Below are 21,057 nucleotides of genomic sequence, written 5' to 3'. Positions count from 1 at the left end.
GGGGCGTGATGGGAAATGTAGTGCGAGGGGTGGGGAGGGGGCGGGGATTATGAGGGGGGCGGGGCGACACGTGGGGCGGCCTAAGGGGCAGCGCTGCGGGGTGATATAGCGGGTATAGGGCGGCTGTGCATCGTCATACGTGTATATATGGCTACATACATGGCATGTGTGTCTATAAGGAGACCATAGGGATGTATGTATGGCTGCGTAAGTGTGCTCATGGTGTACACACACACACACACGGGTCAGCACGCAGCTGTATGTGCACTTAAGCTGCGTTCTAATAGGCGCAGTGAACGCCTTGATTCATATCTAGGCACCCTAAGCAGCACAATGAGGGGCTATAGGACGTGCCTACTTATAGCTATAAGACGTACCTATTCATAGCTATAGGAGATATGTATTCATAGCTATAGGACGTGTATTCATAGCCATAGGACATGTGTATTCATAGCTGAATGATGTGGCACGTATTTACCCCTTTTAACATCAGCTGGCCGCTGATCCCTGTGCTGTGGTCGCAGTTCTGTCCCCCCCAGCCCCGGTTCCCCCCATCCCCGCAGTGTCACACGTCATTTCGGCTCGGTGCCCGCAGCCGGTCAATGATTAACGCGGGGTCGGGGCCGCCCAGGCCCTGAGGGATGGAGGCCGGGATGGTGGCTGCCAGCAACGCGGCCTTCGAGGGGGACCCGCCGCCCTATTCCCCGCCCGACCCCAAGAGCGCTCAGCTGCTGTTCCCGGTGCTTTTCCACCCTCAGCCCCATCCCCACCCGCCGCCCTTCACCCCGCAGCCGCTGCCCTACACCGACGTATGTAGCCAGCCCTGCTCCCCTTGTGCCTCCGGGGGTCCCACGCTGCCACTGACCCCCCCCCCATCCTTGTCCTTGCAGCCCGTGGGGCCTCCAACAGCCGCACAACATCCTCCAAAGGACCAGCTGGTGGAGTCGGTGCTGGTGACGCTGTTCTGCTGCCCGCTGACCGGGCTGGCCGCCCTGCTCTATTCCCACGAGGTAAGAACAGCCCCCCTCAGCCCCTGCCCTGCTCTGACCCCTTCACCTCCCCCTTCACCTCCCCTTTCTCCCCACCCCAGACCCGCTCCGCTCTGAGCCGTGGGGACGTGGCCCAGGCCCGGGTTGCATCCAAGAAGGCTCAGACGTTGGTGCTGCTCAGCCTCATCCTGGGGCTGTTCGTCTCCTTCAGTTGGGTTGTGTACGTCCTGGTTGCTCTGTACTGGTGATGGGCTGCTGTTAGTGAGGAGCAGCTGCTGTGTGCGGCATCAGGCCCTGCATTAAGGTGCACAGTGACTATTGGGACCAACACTGCAGGGCTGGGAATGGAGCAAACCACAGCGTGCAGCTCTGCATGTGCAAAGTGTGAGAGGTCTCCTGTGTTTTAGCTTCTATTCTGCACACACAGCTGTGCTGCATAGCCGCCTCCTTGCTGCCTCCAGCTTGAAATAAAACACACACATCCAAAGCCTTTGTGTTCTGTACATAACACATCCCCCCCCCCCCCCCCCCCCGTGATGGGTGGGAACCCACAGCCTTCATTTACCACAAACATTAGGGCAAATTCTGCTGCAATCAGTCAATCTGGGACCTCCTCCAACGCCCCCCCCCCCATCACAGCAGGCGTCGAGCCCTCACTCAGTGTCTGAGCATCCTCCTGTGTGCCGGCAGCTGCCCATTACTTCCAAAGGAATGTTGAACCCCATCCAGCACTGAAATAGCACCAGCAGCCACTCGGGGGTTATTTATGGCCATGCCATAGGCTGGGATGCAGCACTGGGTTCAAAGCCCCCTCATTCCTATCAGTGCTCAGTGGGGGGCAGGAGGAGATGGGGGTCCTGAGCTTTGGGGGTGTCCATAGTGCTGTCAGGAAGAGCAAAAAAGGGCAGAGGAAAACCCAGATGTGATAAAACACGAGGCCACACCAACGTGAGGAGCGGATTCGATTGTCACTTTAATCCTCAGACTGCTGCATGCAACTGTAAACGGGACCGTTAGGCAGGTTTGTTACTGGCATTTATTGGTCTTTAATAGAAAAGTTACAGGTTTGAAATGTTTGCAGGAAGATGCCACCATTGGGACTGGGTTAGTGGTAAGTCTATAATACAGCCAATGAGCTGGAGCTGGGGGGAGGCTGGGGAGCCCCCTGGGTGCCCCCAACCCCATCGCTCTGCATTGAGCCCTGGGCACAGCACTGCCCACTGCTTCCTTCATCCCCAGCACATGGAGACCCCCAGCAATGGGGTGATCTTAGTGCTGTGCCCACACTGACCCCCCTGCAGCTCACAGCAGTGATGGGGCCAGCAGGGCTCTGCACCGGCTGTGGGCTGTGTTTGCCTTTCCCATCTTTCAATCTTATTTACAAAGGAAACTAAGTGAATCTCTTCCCACTGTGAGGATTACAAAGCTTTGGCCTGGCCCGGCGTGCAGCCACACGGCTGTTAACAGTGCCATAAAGAAATACAAGGTGCCAGTGGGAAAGTGATGATGTTGGGTGCAATCCCAGGAGCTGAGCAAAGCAGGCACTGCCAGGAGCCGGGCAAAGCTTTGCAATCTGCAGGAGGAAACGCTGGACTCTCTTGATCCACCCAGAACAAACAGAGGTTTGGCAAACATTGACCTGCCATGGAGAAGTAAAGTGAGGATGCTCTGCAAAAACACCCCCTGGGAGCCACTGCCCTGAGCTGCAGGATTGTGAATAACCTGCAATGGTGGGACAGGGCTCTGCAGAAGGGTTTTGCAAAGGGGTAAAACCGACAGCACGTGTGCTCAGAACCACGTTGTAAACAACTGAATGGGGCCAGAAAGGGATGGGGGGGAGAATGGGAGAGCCTGGGAGAAGGGATGGGGACATGAAGCAGGGATGGAGGGGCTGATAAGGCACACGGAACAGGAGGGGAGCGCGGGGTCAGGGCAGTGCTGGGGTATAAAGGGGCGGCTTCTGAGCACCACGGGTTGTTGGGATGATGAGAACCATTTGGCAACAAGGAGAGGAATGGATGGGGCCTCAGCCTCCTTCCTTCCTTCCAGCACTCAGCATGATGCTGTCACTGCTTGTGAGTTTGATACACATCACGTTTTGCACTTGGTTTGTTTGTTTTTCCTATAAACCCATCGGTATCAGACATGCATCAAAAAGAAAAAAAAATCTCCAATGGATTCTAAATCCTACTATTTACAGTCATATACTACAGGATTTACTGTGCAAAAGCTAGTACCATCACTACAAGATAGGGGCCCACAGGGCAGGTGAGCGCGGTACCGCGGGTAGTCCGTGTTTCCAGGGGTCGGAGGGGTCAGTGTGGCTTAAATAGTGAGATCTGAGAGGAGGAGGGGGGGTCAATGGCTGGAGACGGCGGCTCCCTGCCCACCATTCAGTGCCTCTTCTGGATCCATTAGTGGTGCCTTCATCTTATCGAGAAGGCGAGAGAGACCTGGGGCAAACTGAAGCCCCCTGTAAACAAGCCCAGCCCTCCGGCAGGCAGCAGGGCTCCTTCACCCCCATCTTACTGGGGAAAGCCTCAGCTTCTGTCTGCTGAACTCCACCCGGAGATGAGCCCGTGGGCACCGAGCTCTGCTCATCCTCTGTCCGGGATGAAGACAAAAGCCGGCGTGTTTCCAAACACCACCATCAGTAACACACTTGCCGGGGACCCTCCTGCAAAGCTCTCTCCTTGTGTGGAAAGCTGCTGGATGGCACAGAGGGATGGGAGGAGGAGGAGGGAGGCGAGCGCTGCCCCATCTCTGCCCGCTGCCGTCTGCGCTGCAGCCACCGCTCTGCCAACGCTCACAGCCCCCAAGTCGCTGCCAGCCAGGAGAGAGGCTGCACCACCCCGTAACAGGTACAAATACTGAACTCCAGTCTCATAGCTGCCCTCTGTGCGCCTGCCGAGCAATTCTCCTCGCTCGCACAAACCCTCCTCCTAAGTTTTCTCTTCCCGGTCTGTTTTCCGCCTTGTGATGTTGCGAGGTTTGATTTTAAGGGACAGTTCCCACAGCGCCTCCTCGGCCAGATGGTCGCTGAAGTCGTTGAAGAATGAGACGATGTCGTCGTTCCTCTTGATGTCGTAATGGCTGCAGAGCAACACAGAAGGGCTGCAGTTAAACGAGGGGCTGAGGGACCCCTTGGTGCCCCCCCACACTGATCCTGTGCTGTGCTCTGTGTCACCTGAGCTCAGCACTTGTGATGGGCGGTGACACAAATGGGATAAAACATCATTAGTCTGGATATGAGGAGGAAGTTTTTCACCCGGAGGGTGGTGACGCACTGGAACAGGTTGCCCAAGGAGGCTGTGGATGCCCCATCCCTGCAGGCATTCAAGGCCAGGCTGGATGTGGCTCTGGGCAGCCTGGGCTGCTGGTTGGTGACCCTGCACACAGCAGGGGGTTGGAACTGGATGAGCACTGTGGGCCTTTGCAACCCAGGGCATTCTATATCTACTGAGGAAAGCCCTTTGTATTTCTGAGAACCCCTGTTCTCAGCCACAGCCAAAGGTGCCATGGAAAGAGAGAAGGAAAACCTAATGACAGAGCAGTACTGGAAAAACACCATCACAGCTCAGTAATCTTATTTAACCCAGTGAGGGGGGCAAACCACGGGCAGAGCCGTGTCACTGCCAGGTCCCCTTACATCTCCACCTTGATTCTGCCCCTCCTGTGCCCCCACAGTGCCCAGCTCGGACCCCCCCATTGCTGCACTTACACCTGCTGGAAGCACCTCATGCTGTCCAGGATGTTAAACTGCTGCCAGCGCTTGGAGAAGTTCACCTTGCTGTCAATGTAGTCTGGGTTTCCCAGATGAACAAAGGTCAGGTCCTGCAGAATTAGGCCTCTGAAAGAGAGACAGGGGCATAGGGCCAGGGAGCAGGCAAACAAGCACAGAGGTTTGCCATACATGGGCAGGAGAGCCAGCCAAGGGCAGCCACACAGCACCTGTCCACCTCCCATTTTAAACCGGAGGGAAAGGTCCCCAGTCACCTTCACTTAAAGAAAGTCCAGACAAAAAGGAAAGCACCTGGAACAGCAGCAGCAGGTGGTCTGAGCTCTGACCCACAGTTATAAAAGGGAATGAGATCCTCAGTGGTGAAAGCAGATGGAGAAATGCAGTCATCTTGTACTGGGAATGCAGTGTCACAAAGGGGAGCTGTGCCAAGGGCTGCCTCCCTGCTGCTGGACAGACTGCTCTGATGGGGCACGTGGGGCTGATGTGGCACAACGCTGTGTTATTTTACATGTAGGGCAGAGGCAAAGTGCTGAGCTGGGCAGAAGCTGCTGAGAAACCACTGAAGGAACTGCTGGAATGCACAGAAGTAGAAGAAAGGAAGCGCCGACTTACAGGTATGGGATGCAGGGAGGTTCCACATCAGCCAGGGCTGCACGGTAGGCGCGGAAGGACGAGGAGCTGTCGATCAGTGTGCAGTACTCAGCCAGGCCCTGGCAGAACACAAAGCCCCCAGTCACCCCTTTATCTTTGTATCCCCTCTCCCATGGAGTTAATGCCATCCTGCACCCACCACCAGCGGCTCAGCTCGCACTGGGTCTGCTCGCTCTGACCCTCACTGTGCTCACACAGAACTTCGCTGCCTTCAGCTCCACCAAAGCTTCACTGCACAGGGAGGAAGCAGCTGCTCCCTCAGCCCGTGGCACTGCTGGCACTTCTGCAGCTGTCAGAAAGCCCTGCAGCACTGCAGCCTGCCACCACTGTCCAATTACATCCAATGGAGAGCATTCATCCTCCATCCCTCCACCTTGTTATGCTGCTGAGCTGTTAAATCTCACCCTGCTGCTTCATACCACCACCACAGTTGTCCTTTCCCCCCTACATATGAAAGCCTGCACCGTTCCTCACCTCTGAGGTTTGTTTCTGCCACTCCAGCCTTCGGATGGGTGCAGAATCCAGTGCAGAAAGAATGGCCAGATAGGAATTAAAATTATTCAGCTTTCGTAAGTGCTGTGAAGAGGGAAAATGAACCGGTTACCCAGAGATCTGTAATGCCTTCAAACAGAAAACAGCTCTAACACCTGGCACGTCCAACTCTGCTGTTAAGAAGCATCACTGAGCTGATACCTTCATAATCTTTATAAACTTAAGGAGCAGCCTCTCTCGGTCTTGGGCTTTCTCTTGCAGCATTATTATGGAACGAACCCTGGAAGAACAGAGAGAGAAAGAGAAACTCACTTAAGCAGATCTCAGATTCCTTCTTGTTTCACTTACAAAAGTGAAAGCTAATAAGGATGGATCAACAACACTGAAAATGATGCTGAAAGCTGAACACTGATGCTCGGAGCTCCTTACCAGTAGGACATGTTATTAAAGTGCTCTGTGAACTGCGTCAGGTTGGGGCTCTTCTCTTCATTTTGCTCTTTCGCCCACAGTAAAACTTCTGGTATCTGCTCAGGAAGAAGAACAGAGGGGTGGGAGAATAGCACACGTTATTCATGGGATTTCTGCCTTGAGATTCCCAGCCACAGCCTGTGCTCATGGTCTTTTGCTGACACGAGTTCAGCTGTTCTGGCAGGGAATACCAGAGATAGCAGAGGGGATTGTGTGCAGATCCCTCCCCTGTGCCCTCAGCTTGTCCTTGTCTCTGTACCTCGATTTTATAGAAGAGTTCAGCATCCAGGAGCGTCAGCTGCTCGGCTATTTCATGACTGTGGAAATCATGTAAGGTCCCCGGCCTGCAGGAAAGAAAGATAAGAAGGAATATGAAAATATAACTCGTTTTCTTTCCTTCCTTCTATTTCGTGTCCAAATAAATGGGATGCAGGACCAACAAAGAGACACGTGTGTGCTTCCTCACCTGGCTGCCACCCCACGGGCTGCGAGAGGTTTGATGGAGTTGGCGTATCTCAGCATTTTCTTCTGATCCACTTTATCCAGGATGTTTTTACGCAGCACTCTGGCCAGGCTCAGCTCCCCATTGCAGACCAGCCGGAACACCAGGTCCATCAGCAGCTTGAGAATCTCCTCCGTCAGCTCCACTAAGCTGAAAGATGGCAAAGCCATCAGGACTGTGACTCTGGGATGCTGGTATTGTGACTGACTGTGCACCTCCCACCCCAAAACAATAATGAAGGCAACTCACCACAGCTCATCCACCACTCTGACCAGCACGAAGAAGGTGTTCTTACTGACTCGCTTCTTAAACGTATCCGGGAAGTGGCAAAACTTCTCATATGTTGGTTGTGAATTAAAGAATCAACCGCTGGTTCAATTAACTGCTGCCCCGAGGAACATCACAATGGATATTATTCCATTGTTGTCTCTAAGGTGGTATTTAATGAGCTGCATTCCTCTATGGCCACCTCCCACACCAGGCTGAGCCATCTCTTAGGTCTCATAACAGATCTCAGACATCAGCTCCACCTTTCTGCAGCCCAATATGCTGCAAAGGGAGCATCAGCAAGGGAGACTGAGCACGCTTAAAGCAGGTGCACAAATGGAGAGAGAAACAGCAAGCCAAATATCAACGAGGGCCTGCAGGAATGTCCCAGCCAATACTTGTACCAACACCTGCTCTCCAAGGAGGTTTTGCTGTGTCCTTGGCAGCACTGACCCCAGCAGGAGCGAGGGAGGCTGGCCCTGCTGCAGATGGCTCATGGCAGGGTGACATCAAGCTGCTTTGGTGGTGGGTCTGTGCAGGAGCAGAGCCCACCAGGCTGCTGCCCCACACAGCAAAGGGAACAACAAGGACAGAGCCAAAGGGAAGCGAGGGAGCAGCCTGCTCTGCTGCCAGAAGCACTAACACTCACACTGCATGTCCAGCCCCGGCCTCGTTAGCAGATACAAGCTCAGAGCTTGAGGCTAAGAGGACATTATCTTCTGTGTTGCATTTCTTGTAATAAGAGGGAGAATAGGACCTGACAGTTTAGCCATCGCTGGTGCTAACCTACATCTGCCCAAGCGATTCCCTCAGCCCCTCTGGAAGGATGGATGCACAATCTCCATTGTACAGACCAGATGTCCCAAAGCAATGACCACTTCCCCAGCTCTGTACAGAAAATCTGAACTGCTCTTCTCCCCTGTCAGGACCCCCAGGACCCCATTCAGGTCCAGCACTCTGCTCCCTGCAGACCTGCCCTGTGGCATTTCCTATTTGTAGGCAGGAGAGATGAAGGAAGTGCTGCTCGAGGCACCTCCAGGGCAATCAATGTTCTCAGCAGGTTTGTGACCAGCCAGCTCACACCAGCTCCCTCCATGATGACTGCCCTGCTCTGCTCTGCTCCCTGGGGCCAACTGCCTTTCATGTAAAGGATATCTGTACTGCAGCTTCTTGATGAGCTCTTCAGGGGTAATAAATGTCCTGTACGTAGTCAGGAAGGCTTCACAGTACAGCACCAGATCTACAGAGAAAGACAAGGAAGCCTCAGTCAACCCAGCCTGCAGAAAATGAAGCTTCATGTAAGGTTGAATCCAGCCTCACAGAAAGAGGACATTGACACAGACACGTTTTGACAAGGATGAGCTGCACAGGAAAGCTGTGCTGTTGTTTCTCACCAGCAGATGGACCCTAAGGCACAAGAGCAGGAGCTGCCCTGTCCCCCAGGCTGGCTCCCATTTGCAGCACTCCCATTTGCTTTTGAGCTTATGTGACCATCCAAAGGGACTGGTGACACCCACCTGTTTGTGGGACAGGAACTACAACAATAGGTCAAATTCAAATGTGCTGAAAGCCCTGGGGATGCTTTAAAGAGAAGATCTGACAGTGAGAGCTGGGTGCCTGTTCTGCCTTTACAGCTCAGGCAGCACAGAGCCCTGCAAAATACACTCACTTCCCTCCTGAACATGAACACACACACTGCAGTGTGATGGCTCGGTGCTGCCCTTGTTGTGTTCCAGGTGCCCCAGGGCACTGAAAGTATCTGATTATTTTCAACCCTAAGAGTAAATTGCACAGCAAAAAAACTGACTCTGCCCAGCGTGTGACCCTGCCACGACACCAACGCTGCCACGTGGTCAACATGGAAGTTAATTAGACCTGATATCAAACCAAGCTGTGCTGCACTCGGCATCTGCAGTGGGATGGCACGCTGCCCTGCCTGCCCTGCTCCGACGGCTGGGGAGGTTCAGCAGCACCCACAGGGGAAGGATCGTGCTGTGCCTGCCCAGGCTCGGCTGTGCATGTTCCACCAGGACAGGGAGCACCCCACACCCACAGCCACGTGCTGGAACGTGAGCCCACTGTGCAGGGAAGGGTGGGAAAGCAGGGAACAATGTGAAAGCCGTGCGTCGCTACCTGCAGTGTTTCTCTTGGCAGGAGCCTCATTGAGATGCTTCTTCCTCCTGCTCTGAAAGCAGAGCGTGCTGCTGGCTCCTGGCTAAAGCCATCAGATGTGAGCTGTAAAGCTGGAAGCTGGGTGGTCATGTCAGGGGTGAGCCCTAGGCTTGCTCCAGCTGTAATCCTGCACTCGCACACGGCTGCGAGCACTTAACTGACCGTGTGGGTTTTGCTCCCAAAGACCACAGGTCTCCTTTCATCCCTTCTTCCATTTAAGCTCTTTTAGAAAACTCAAATGGACAAGAAGCATCATGCAGCAGGGCGTGGAGTTACATTTATTCCGGGTTCCCATCTGCCCAAAAGGCAACGTGAGGTGATACAGCTGCTCTGCTCTGGCACTCAAAGCTGCCAAGAAATTCATCTTTAAAGGAAAAGCCTCTTAACTATACCCCTCTGTGCCGTTTGGCTGATTGATTTACAAGCCCGGAATTCTTCTCATTGTAAGCTTAATTCATTAACCCTCTCAGTCACCCAAACACTGGGTTAGCATAGCACAAATTCCTCCGTGCTCCATTCAGATCAGCAGCTTGGCAGAGCATGCAAGGCTGAGCCACCACTGCTCCCCCTCCACCCATCCTCTCTCCTTGTCCTTCTGTGCATTCACAATCCTGCTCTGCTTTTTCCTCATCCCATTCCATGTTTGGCTTTTCTACGTGGGGCATTTCCATTTAGATTTTCTTTCTTTTTAATGTACTTATCTAACCACAGTGCAATGCATTGCCTCTTTCTCTCCTAACTTTGGTCCTCTGTGCCCGGATTTGATGCCTGACGTAAACAGGGAAATATATCTGCCAAGGGAAGGATTTTCTTGCTAGCTGAATGGTGCTATAAGTAATTGGAAACACCTTATGCTACATTATAAGAGCTGCCATTTGAAAATGCACATGAAAGATATCTCCCCTTTGACTATCAAACCTCTAAAATATGAGAGCTGAGTGGTTCACAGGGTTAGAACATTTCGCCTTGCATCCCAGGAGATAAGGAGATCAATTCTGGTTAAAGGCCATCAGCACAAATGCATTTGGCAGGTTCCAAATCACTCTCAATGACTGTGTGTGTCACAGCTCTCACAGAGGAGCTGCTGCACGTGGGTGGTGACCTGGGCTGCATTAAGAGTTGGGTTGTAACAAACAGAGCTAGGAGCTGCCACCCCTGGCTCTCTCCTTCACATCTCATTTCACGTGCAGTCAATTCCCTCCCTGCCCTGGTCCAGGTGTAGTGGTACAGAGCTGGATGAGGAAGCTAAGCAGCATAAGAAGGGGTGGCAGCAGACCAGTGCTGGGTGGGCTGCCTGATGGCCATGGGTACAAAAGCCCCCATCACTTCTGCACTTTCAGAAGACAAAATCTGCCCTCAGCAGCCCTGGAGACACCATGGCAGCAGCACCACCAGCTCCAGGGCCATGAGGAGTTAATTCCAGCCCTGCTGTTAAATGGAATGACCAGGCGCTTATCCAGCTTACCTCTGTTTCACCAAAGATAAGCACAATCCCCCCAGCAACTCAAGGGATGATTAATGCAGAGCTCTCCACCCTGGTCCAGCAGCAAGAGTCACATCGTAACTGCTCCCACCACAGAGATGCAGAAGCCCAGCAGTAAAAGCCCACACCAGGTCATACTCCCCAGCTTTGTTTTGGGGCATCTCCTGTACCTTTCCTGTCTGTCTCCGTTGCATGCACCAACAAAATATCTCCAGATCCACCGCGGACATCTGGCCCATCATCTCCCTGCAATGAGAACAGAAGAGCCTTACACACAATCCACGCTCCCTTCAGCCTGGTTTACCACCTCTGGGGCTCAAACTCAGCACTAACTGGCAGAGCACACAATGTTCCTGGCACCGTTTGCAGCTCAAGTCGGGACGTGATCTCAAAGTGTTGGGCTAATCCAGGAATTGGAGTCAAACACTTGGTGTCCCAGATGAGGATCTGGGCCCATCACCACTCAGGGTCTCTGACTCCTTAAAACCAGGCTGTGAAGTGCAGTGAAAGCTGAACCTTCTGGCCACGGAAGAATGAGGAGAAATATCCCAGACTCCCAAATGCTCCCAAAAGACCATTAACAGAGCAGCAGCTCTGTGTGAACTGTCTCAAAGTGCAGGATCATGTACCACAGTGGCTGCGGGGTGAGAGGTCGTGCATTCAACTCTCATGCTCCAGGAACATCAAAAACCTAGCAAGTTAATTCCCTAATCTGGAACTATTTGACTGGAGGTCACCTGAAGCAATCCAATATCCAGGAGCAGAAGAACAGCCCCGCTAACTCCTTGACCCCTGCCTTATCGCTCTGAGAACATCCTTCTTTTACCTCCTGCTATTCACAACTGAAAACACCCAGAACTGATCTATCAGCCATCCAGTGGTTCCCACGCTGCAGGAAATGACGTGCAGGAGCAGTTCTATATTGTTTATAACACACAGAGCATAAAGGAAGAAAAAAGGAAGACTAAAGTTAAGGGCTGACGCAGATCTGCTACTCCAAAATGTTCAGCAATCACTGCTGGTTTTCTGTGTTTCTTTTGAAAGTTGATGGAATCAACCTTCAGCTCAGATTGGAATTGTGTCTGGCTTCCCTTATCTACACCTGTTATTTTAATGTGCAAAACCCCACAGACTTACAGCCATTGAGCAGCTATGTCTAAAATGTGCATTTTTCAGGTGACCCTCTGGCAAGACACGTAAAAAACTACTTAAGGCATCAGCAATAGCTTCTCATTCTCTCTCCTGCATCTCAGCTGCCTAAAGAAAACTCCTACAGTGTCAGTAAATGACCTTTCTATTGGTCAGGATAGTCCCTGATAAATCTGAAAGCTTCTAAAGCTTGTGCATTCCTTCAAGCTGCATGAAAAAACAGCTTGGTTGAAGAGCATAGTAAGCAAATGTGTCTGGGAATGCACCCAAGCCAGAAACAAAGTCACTTCTTACTTTGGCTTCTTACGTTTCTTGCCTTGGCTTCTCCATTAGTAACACAATGTCCTGTTTGGGAAACCTACTAACCATGCCTTCAGAAAATCAGCTCACAACAGAATATAAACCAAAGAACAGGAACAATAACCCTGAAGGAACCTACCTCTTGCTTCAGTGTCAACCTAGCCATAATTTCGCTGTGGTCAATAAGGGAGAGCTCATCCACTTCTTCCTCCAACTGTGACGATTCCAAAGCATCCGGTGACTGCTGCTGCCTGTGAAAAAACAGGCAAACAACCATCAGTGTCGTGGCCCACCTGATGACAGAGAGATGCTGAGTCCACCTGAGCTCTCAGATCCTCACTAAGTAGCAATAAGAACACAGAAGGCCTGGAGGTAAAGCTTTTGCAAACAAGCCTAAATGTCTAGCAGTAATTCTGTTACTTTGTGCGCCTCTGGAAAAACACACAAAGCTTTAGGACCTGCCTGGATTTCTGGCAGGAAGGATTTCAATCTGCCCTGCATGAACACACGCTTTCACACCTCCTTAAGTCACCAGATTATTAATGCACACAAATCTAAGCCCTCCCTCACAGACTGAATACGCTTCAAACTCTGCCACCGTGGGCTGTGAGCTGACCAAACTGTGTGTGTATATGTACATATACAGCTTACAGCTTTCCCCAGGCACAGGTCAGGATTTGGTGCAGCAGCCCGCACTGAGCTTTGCAGAGCACTGCTGTATTGTCTCCTTCACTGCAGGGATTAAAACCTTCAAACCAACTGCAGGGAAAAAGGAGGAGGGAAGTTGACTGTCAGACACGAAACAATGCTGTTCTCTATTTTTGCCTTAGAAATGCAATTGAAGAGCAATCTCGAGCAGCAGGGAAGCACTCACTCCACTCCTACTGAAGCCCATCTGTTACAGCCTGGACCTCTTCATTTACATAGACAAATGATAGCTAAGAGCATTAGAAGGGACATACAGACTCCTGCTCTGGGGCCTCTGCCAGCCTTTAACTAGCAGGGTTAGGAAGAAATTCCCTTCTGGAAGACTATTTCCCAGCAGTGACACAGACTTTTTTCACATGTTTCCCTGGAAGCAGGAGGGAGCAGCCAGGGTCTATGACAGGACTGCCAATTAGATGGCCTTGCGATGATGAATAAAGGCTGCGTTAACCCCTATGGGTCTGCTGAGTTAAGTAATGACATCTTGCCTCCATCCTCCTTCTGCAGTAGGATCTCACTGCTCTGCCACTGTGCAAAAAAAACCCCAAATGAGTGGGGTTAAAATCTGAAGGGTTGAGGGCAGAAGAGGCGGCCACAATGAGCCCAGGCAGAGAACAGGGAGAGAGAAACAGAGGATCACTGATGGTGCTCTGCACACCTCCAGGCAGGGAAGCAGCTGCAACAGGAGCCAGGCTCACCTCTCAGCACCTTCTTTGCCTTCCTTCCCCATGGCGCTGCTGTTTGAAGTGGAGTCTTTGGAATGGCCGTCTTTGACAGAAGGAGATTCCTGCAAAGAGAAGGAAGTTTTTCATTATTGCCCTGGATCCTGCACCACAGCCAAGCTTGTATTTACAGCCTTACTGCCTCTAAATGGCTCTTTACTGTAAATTCCTTCAGAGCAGTTAAAGATTGATGCAAGTTAATGCCGAATGCCAGGAAAACGCAGAAGTTAATTAGATAGGAAATTTGGGACCATCTCTGGAGACTAGTGTAATTAGTATTGTTTGCTTTTAACATTGTGAAACGATGCTGAAAGTTACAACACAAGTCAGCTGTTGTCTTGAATTTTAACTCTCTCGTTGCTTTTCTTTTCAGCCCTTACTGCTGAAATGCATTTGCCTTCTGCTTTAATCAGAATGGACACAGCCAGCTCTAAGCTCTCCAGTTTCAGTTCCTCTCTCATTTACAGCCTCCAAATACAGACCAGGCTGCCTTGGAGGTGGGGGTGGAGATGCACAGTGCCTTTCCTGCTCCCTTCTCCTCCATCCGAAGAGCTCACACAATGATGGAACGTTTCCACTTCACAATTCATGGCTGTGGAAATGAGGCTAATGGAAACAAGCAGAACCATCCGAACATAGCACGGAACAGCAGGTGGACGGTTCAGAGCAAATAAGAGTTGCAGCACTTCAAATCAGTCATTTATTAAAGAGAGAAACAGCCGTGAATGGCAAATGGGGATATTAACGTAGTTGGGAGTTCAGAATCATTTGACATCATGCAAAGTGGACTTTGGACATTCCACCTATTGAACAGACAGGACTGAAAGCACCTCTACTCTGCCCAGCTTTGGTGGGGAAGGTGCAGCTGCATCTATCTGTAAAGTCCTTTGCTTCCATGTTAAGGATCAGTGAGTGATTGCTCAGAGGGCTGAGGCTGCCTCAGGAAGGGGAGTGATGGGGGCATCACCACCTTGGTTATTTAATGCCAGCAGGGATAAAGGGTTTAGAAACATCCTGCAGATGAACCACCCTATGTGAGGGGCTGAGAAAAGGAGCAGCATTAATATCTGCGGTGACACAGCAGGAAGGTGGCACCTCCCTGCCATGGGGTACAACCCATCTCCTCAAGGAAACAGCTCAGACAGGAAGGTGGAGTGAAGGAAGAAGCATTGCGTGGTTACAGTGCTGCCCATCAATCATTTCGTACCCAAGAGGGGAAGGAAAAATAAGAATCAAAAAAGGGGAGCACAAGGCTTTATTTATTGAACCAGGAAAGCCAAAGCAGTTACAAGAGTAAACACAGACAGAAGATGGTGCTGGTCAGAGTGCAGCTCTCCAAAAGGGAACCTTATGCAAGCAGCTCCAAACAAACAGCCAAAGCACAAACGGGCCAGTGAGGAAGGCAAAGCCATCCATCCATCCTGCCGGGGCTCTCAGCACCAGAACAGGAGGCCACTGAAACCTGCAGGCCAGGAGAGGGCAAGCAAAGGGATCACCAGCGAGGGGACCGGGCACCCTGGGGTGTGAGCTCAGCATGCACCAGGCAGCCCCTTCCCAGTGTGTGGCCTCTCCCGCTTACTTACTCCTCCAGAATGAGGGAGTTCCCCGTTGCTCTGGCCAGAGGAATACAGATTGACGTATTCACCCTCACCAGCCTCCTCACTGGCGTTTTCACTCTAGGGGAGACAGGATGAAAGGAAATACGTGACGGTGTCCCTCGGCAGCGTTGGCTGGTAGCAAGCACTTGTGCCCTGCGGTGCCGGCACCGAGGTGGGAGCCCGTCCTCGAGCTGCACATTCCCAGATGACCATACTGGGGTTCTCAAGGAGTGTCCTGAAGCTGCAGCAGCACAGCAGCAGGCACTGCATAGCAAGAGCTGCCATGGGAGCTGTGCAGGTACAGCTGTTAAGCGATCAGAGCCTGAGCACAAGCAACATTCTGCTGATGCCGAGCCAAACCTGAGGGCTGCTGGGTGCCTGCAAGCACCCGAGGCAACAAAGATGCAACAGCGAGGTCAGGTCTAAAGGGTGAAAAACTGTAGCATATGTCCCTTTTTTAAGTACTGTGAAGTTGAGGCTCCGATCCCACCAACTCTAGGTTTTGCAACACACAGATGAGAAGCTGCCTTGTAAACGAGGTGCTTCAAGAAGTAACCTGCCTACTGGTCTGCTAAACCAAGCAGGGACCTTGAGCTGGTCAGTTTTGGAACAGCTTTGAGCCCAGCACCAGCACCGCATTACACTCTGCACTGAGTGCCACCAGCGCTGGCAGCTGGGCACAGCAGGAGCCCACAGAACATAGTGGTTTATATAAGGAGAGTGGAGCTGAGCCAACCCGCTGCTCCTGGGGCTCAGCAGGAACTCAGGGAGCAGGACAGCAGAGATGCAGCTCCTGCAGGATGTGAAGCACCGCTGGGAGCCAACCTTGCCAAGCACTCCTTAGCCTTCCTCTGCTCTGTATCACAATTGCAGGAAGCTGTAGCAACTTCTCTTCCTCTCCCCTTCACCAGCATTTGACATTTTCTCTTTCCAACCTCTCAAACCTGTGGGGTTGCTCAGATTTGTAGCCATCGTTTTTATACAGAACTACCACTCAGCATTCACACACAGGTTCGGAAACCGAATCACAAAGCATTAACACCAGTGACATTTGTTTTAGAACAAAACCAAGCCCAGCCTTGCGTTTAAGGTGCACACCATCACCTCTTTGCATAGTCTCACCGAAGGCGTCTGCAGAGAATCAGTGAGAGAGGTTTCAGAAGGAAGGCAGACAGGAGCACTCCCGTTAAAGCTGCTCTCCTGCGAAGAGGAGTTTGGCACATCCCCAGTGCTGGGAGACGGGCTGGCCGTGGCTGGCACTGCGAGGTCAGAGCTTGGAGACGGGTGGACGGGCGGAAAGGGTGCGGTGGAGCAGGAGGAGGAGGTAGAAGACAGGAAAGGAGGTACGGAGACTTGGTTGTGAGGCACAAAGTCCTGCGAGTAGGACCTAAACACAGACTTGTACTAAAAAGGGGGGTGGGGGGGGGACAGATGCAGAGATGCACAACACAAAAAACAAAGATGGGGGAAAAGGAAAGAGACAGACAAGAGAAAAAGTGATTAGATCAGCAGCAGCTTAGCAGTGACAGCACAAGGTAATTCTAACAAAGGCACCTCTATGCCCAGAGGCAGCCCTGAACAGAGGCAGCCTTATTTTCTCCTCCACGTGTTAGAGCAGGAATCGTTACCTGGGCGGGCAGGTCTGATGGTGAGGTGAGCCCTTCCATAAACAGCAGCCCTGCTTCAGGGCAGGATGGTGGCAATGGGTGACACCTGGTGCTGCAGCAGTGAGCAACAGAGCACACCTGGAGAGCACCAGACAGGCTGAAGGGATGCTATGGCACACAGAAACCATGACTCTGAGTGTGCTGGAAGCATCTCAGCAGACAAAAGCACTCTGAGGGTTTACTGCTTTGCTGGGATTTTCCACTGGATCCCATTTTAAGATGCCGTTTGCTCCAGCCCTGTAATTTAACAGCTACTGTGTCAAGTCTGTTCCAGGATATACAGCTCCCAGTGAGGGGTGACTGGATGGTGCCTTCAGAGCCGCGCTGAAGGATAAAGGAGATTACAGCAGTAGATGCTTTCACTCCTTTCCATCTGAGAAATACTGAGAGTAAAAATGATAATTGCCCTCGGGAGCCCTGAATTCCTTATCAAACCAATCCTTTAATGCAGTGCCTCCAAGAGTCAGCTGAAGAGATGAAAGGAGATCATCTACATAAAGCTTCATTTCACCATCTCTCCTAATCATCAGATTACTGTTCAGATAATATTAAGCGGGGTGCAGTGGGAGTACGCTCTGCCAAGAAAAACATGAGCAATCCTCTGTCTTTTAAACATCTGGTGCTAGTAAGATTTGCCATCAGGGTGACTCCAAAACAAGAACAGAACACAGCTGACACCCACCAGAGAAATAAATAATGAAAAGACAACAGTGCTAAACCTGCTGGAGGGGAGTTTATTTTACAACTTGTAGAGCTCAGCCACTAGTGAGGTCTGCATTGTAGCCCTGTGGACTGATGGAAGGAATAACTGTGTGACCCCAAACCCAGGCTGAAATACAGCTGTGGTGGTTGCTTGGAACGATATCATAGAATGGCCTGGGTTGCAAAGGCCCACAGTGCTCATCCAGTTCCAATCCCCTGCTGTGTGCAGGGTCACCAACCAGCAGCCCAGGCTGCCCAGAGCCACATCCAGCCTGGCCTTGAATGCCTGCAGGGATGGGGCATCCACAGCCTCCTTGGGCAACCTGTGAACAGTGCCTCACCACCCTCTGGGTGAAAAGATCCCAAGCAACTCATCTTGCTGAAAAGCGATGGAGTAAAAGGAGAAACAAAGGCATGAACTGGAAAATTCTGGAGAATTGAATTAAATTGATAAAAACCAAAGCTCGGTCCATCACCTGCACCTTGCAGCAGCACCCAGCTGCTCCTCTATAATATATAAGTCTAAAAATCTGAACTGAGAATTGCCTCAGGCTCCAAGCCTGGGAACAAAAGTTTCTCCACTACAAGCTGGAAAGGAAACAAAGGTCAGAGACCAGACTTTACCTTCTACCAGCTCAATCCTCCAGCTCCCCTCCGCTGTGCTGCAGCTCTGGCAGGGCTCCCTGCACACCCAAGGCAACTCATGGGCCATAATAGAGAGGAGCAGAGGGAGATGCTTTGGAAAGAGAGCTTAAAAGACTAGTGAATAATCATCAAAATGCAAATCCCTACCGCATGCCTGTGGCTAAAAGGAGACTGGTGCTAGGACAGGCTCCTCTCCCTTCCTGCCCATTTCTTCATGGCTGAGCAGCCCTGGCTCCAGGGACACCATCCTCTTTTGGTGCTGCCTCAGTAACAATGACAAGTCTAATCTCTGTATTTACTTTCTGCCTGGATAAATGCTCTACATTTATTCATTTTCACTTGCACGGCACAAAACACTAAATCCCTCGTAAGACTCAGGGCTCATGACATCATCTTGGCTCAGCAGATTCATTATGCCTGCCTTGTCTCCCTGGTATTTCATGATCTCACCGGCTCTGATATGCCAACTAATGCCCCGAGTCCCATGCTCACCCACCAGAAAAAGAACAGGAGCAAAGTGGATGGAGCACGCGCACCTCCCACCGATGCATTGCAATGGCTCTCAAGGAGGTGCTCAGCAATCTGCTGCCCCAGTGATGAGATCCAACGTGACCTATGAACAATCATTTAAGGATGCAGGCTCTCAGCTCGCTGCTAAACAAAGGGAACATCACACAAAAAAAGCCTTTGGTGTGCTGGCATTAATTAGCCAAGCTGCTCTCAACTTACAGTCTCGCTGAACTGTTGCATCTCGCAGAAAGCAGCCAGGAAGACCCCTCCTTCCTCCTGCTCAAGCAGCCCAGGAATTCCAGCTATGCAGCCGTGCTGGGACAAGAGCCAAGAATGCAGCATACTTTGAAAATGGAAAAACACCCTGCGGTGGAGATGAGGTCCAGATGGCACCATTCCTGCTGTGCCCACCCAGCCCAGCCCAGCCGGCAGCTGCAGCAGGAATTGCTGCCATGGGGTCTGGGAGGTGGACCGCCCTGAGGAGCCCTATCATCCCATAAAAGCCAGGCTTATTTTGGGAGGGGAGAGTCCATTCAAGACAACTGTCGGAATGAAACCAGTCCTCTGCCCTCCACAAAATCAGAGGCAAGAGTTTAACTTAGAAGCTAATCTGTGCTTGTTTTTTCCCTGTGTTTTGCAGGGTCAGCAAGGCCTCAGCTATGGCTGCCCTGATGTAACCTCCATGGCTTTGTTTTCAGTGAAGAACTTCAAAATTATCTTTAGGAAGCTAAAAAGCATCCAGATCCTTTGAGAAAGGACGTTTTCCTCTTTCCAACTGCTGCTGGTCTGCCATCATTAGGGATTCTGACCTGCAACAGCAAATAGCACAGAGAGAGCAGGGAGAGATCCCTCCCCTCTCCCCACTGAAGCAGATTTATATACAGCTCTATCACTTGGGAAGCATTTCTGAGCTCAAAGCAATCTCCTGGGAGCAGCAGGAAGGCAGCTTGTCCAGACCTGACAGTTTACACACACTGAAAGCAGCGTGGCACACACAGCCCCATCCAGAGATGGCATCTTTCAACATCTTCAATTTGCTGCCTTTGATTGTTTGTTTCAGAACAGCCTTCCATCATTAACAGGGGCGTTACAGGATGCCCCAAAGGTCAATGACGTTAGGAACGTTTATTTGGGTTAGATGGCAGCAGATAATCTAACAGAAAACTTATGACTCCAACATCCACTAGGCACAGGCACCCAGGAACAGGGAGGAAGGGTTTTTTATAGGCAGTTGCTGATCGTAACAGCAATCTGCATCCTAAATTCAGAGCTGAACTCAATCAAATGGCTGTCAGAGCATCTGCAGCATCAGCAGCCACAGTTCTTACCTTTTAAGCAAAGCCTTCTCTGTCACCCTACTGACTCCTGCCAAATTAATTGCGATCCTGCCAGACACTCCCATATCAGATAGAGCATCTGACTCCCAAAACACGAAGCTATCAGAGGAAGGGATCAATCTTTCAGGTTTCCTCTGCTAATGCTATTAAGAGAAAGACGTGGGCAGCGTGCCACAACTGCGTGCCCGAATTCTAACAGGAGAGAACTATGTGCACAAAATACTGGGCATTGTATAAAGCTACACCCTAAGAATATAATTACACAGACAACTATTGGAAAACACTTCCTATCTCATGACACAATTCTGGGCTTCCAGGTACTTTTGCTAATGAGGAAGGAAGTGCTCCTGCAATGAATGGGTGGAAACATGAGCTGCCAAAAGAACGGCTTCAAGCGCTGCCACAGGAAAGGCAGCAGCTCCTCCTGCTTCAATGCTTCTCAGCAAAGCCTCTGACCTGGTCACACGGCTGATCTTGCTATTTTTAAATGGTCAGCACAGCAGATGGATGGATGAGGTTTTCTGTTCCCTTGGGAAAGGCTCTCCTGGCTTCTGTATGTGAGAAAACACAAAATCCAAACCTCTCCTTAACTGGAATGCAATGAAAATGGGTGAGGGGGGTGAAAGCATTTGCAAAACCTGCTGATGGTGCTATATTGTACATCTCTCTTTTAACCATCAGAACTCAATGTGATCACAACTACAGCTTCAGCTCCTGTTTGCCTTGTAAGCAATACCACCATATCTAGCGGACAGATCTTGCAGCAGCAGAGCATGGAGATGAAGGCAAGGCCTTCCTAAAAAGACAACCACACAAAAACTGTGATACACGGCCTGGTGTCCCCGGGGACACTGCTTCCAGAGGCCTACACAGGGACAGGTAGTGTAAAACAAACATAAACCACAGGGGGAAGTGGGTTTCAGAAGCAAGATTCAGTGATACCAGCACACAACAGC

General features: G+C 51.2%; 2 protein-coding genes across 15 annotated transcripts in view; one reads left to right on the top strand and one right to left on the bottom strand.

Annotated features, from left to right (window-relative positions):
* Positions 1–629: 629 nt before the first annotated feature.
* On the top strand, positions 630–1,476 carry PRRT1B (proline rich transmembrane protein 1B). Its single transcript, XM_015879015.3, has 3 exons — positions 630–809; positions 891–1,010; positions 1,091–1,476. Exons 1-3 carry the CDS (start codon positions 642–644, stop codon positions 1,235–1,237), a joined length of 435 nt encoding a protein of 144 aa, XP_015734501.1. The 5' UTR covers positions 630–641; the 3' UTR covers positions 1,238–1,476.
* A 462-nt stretch (positions 1,477–1,938) lies between these two features.
* RAPGEF1 (Rap guanine nucleotide exchange factor 1) overlaps positions 1,939–21,057 on the bottom strand; it is a 67,231-nt gene continuing 48,112 nt past the window's right edge. For 6 of the 14 annotated variants that reach the window (XM_015879001.2, XM_015878999.3, XM_085521295.1 and 3 more), the window contains 15 exons: positions 16,363–16,644; positions 15,226–15,318; positions 13,619–13,707; positions 12,355–12,466; positions 10,937–11,012; positions 8,267–8,351; positions 7,094–7,186; positions 6,809–6,994; positions 6,602–6,686; positions 6,304–6,398; positions 6,076–6,154; positions 5,857–5,958; positions 5,344–5,441; positions 4,711–4,839; positions 1,939–4,082 (listed from right to left, as the gene is read on the bottom strand). In XM_015879001.2, the coding sequence (XP_015734487.2) occupies positions 3,932–4,082; positions 4,711–4,839; positions 5,344–5,441; positions 5,857–5,958; positions 6,076–6,154; positions 6,304–6,398; positions 6,602–6,686; positions 6,809–6,994; positions 7,094–7,186; positions 8,267–8,351; positions 10,937–11,012; positions 12,355–12,466; positions 13,619–13,707; positions 15,226–15,318; positions 16,363–16,644 (1,755 nt within the window). In that variant the 3' untranslated portion in view covers positions 1,939–3,931. The remainder of the gene's footprint in view (positions 4,083–4,710; positions 4,840–5,343; positions 5,442–5,856; positions 5,959–6,075; positions 6,155–6,303; positions 6,399–6,601; positions 6,687–6,808; positions 6,995–7,093; positions 7,187–8,266; positions 8,352–10,936; positions 11,013–12,354; positions 12,467–13,618; positions 13,708–15,225; positions 15,319–16,362; positions 16,645–21,057) is intronic. The other 8 variants (XM_085521302.1, XM_085521299.1, XM_085521301.1 and 5 more) reach the window with 3 other exon arrangements.

The sequence above is a fragment of the Coturnix japonica genome, chromosome 21, assembly GCF_054131305.1.
Source record: "Coturnix japonica strain WE chromosome 21, WE-NBRP24, whole genome shotgun sequence".
NCBI lineage: Eukaryota > Metazoa > Chordata > Aves > Galliformes > Phasianidae > Coturnix > Coturnix japonica.
Note: the sequence above shows the minus strand (reverse complement) of the source record. Positions and strands in the feature narration are given on the sequence as shown.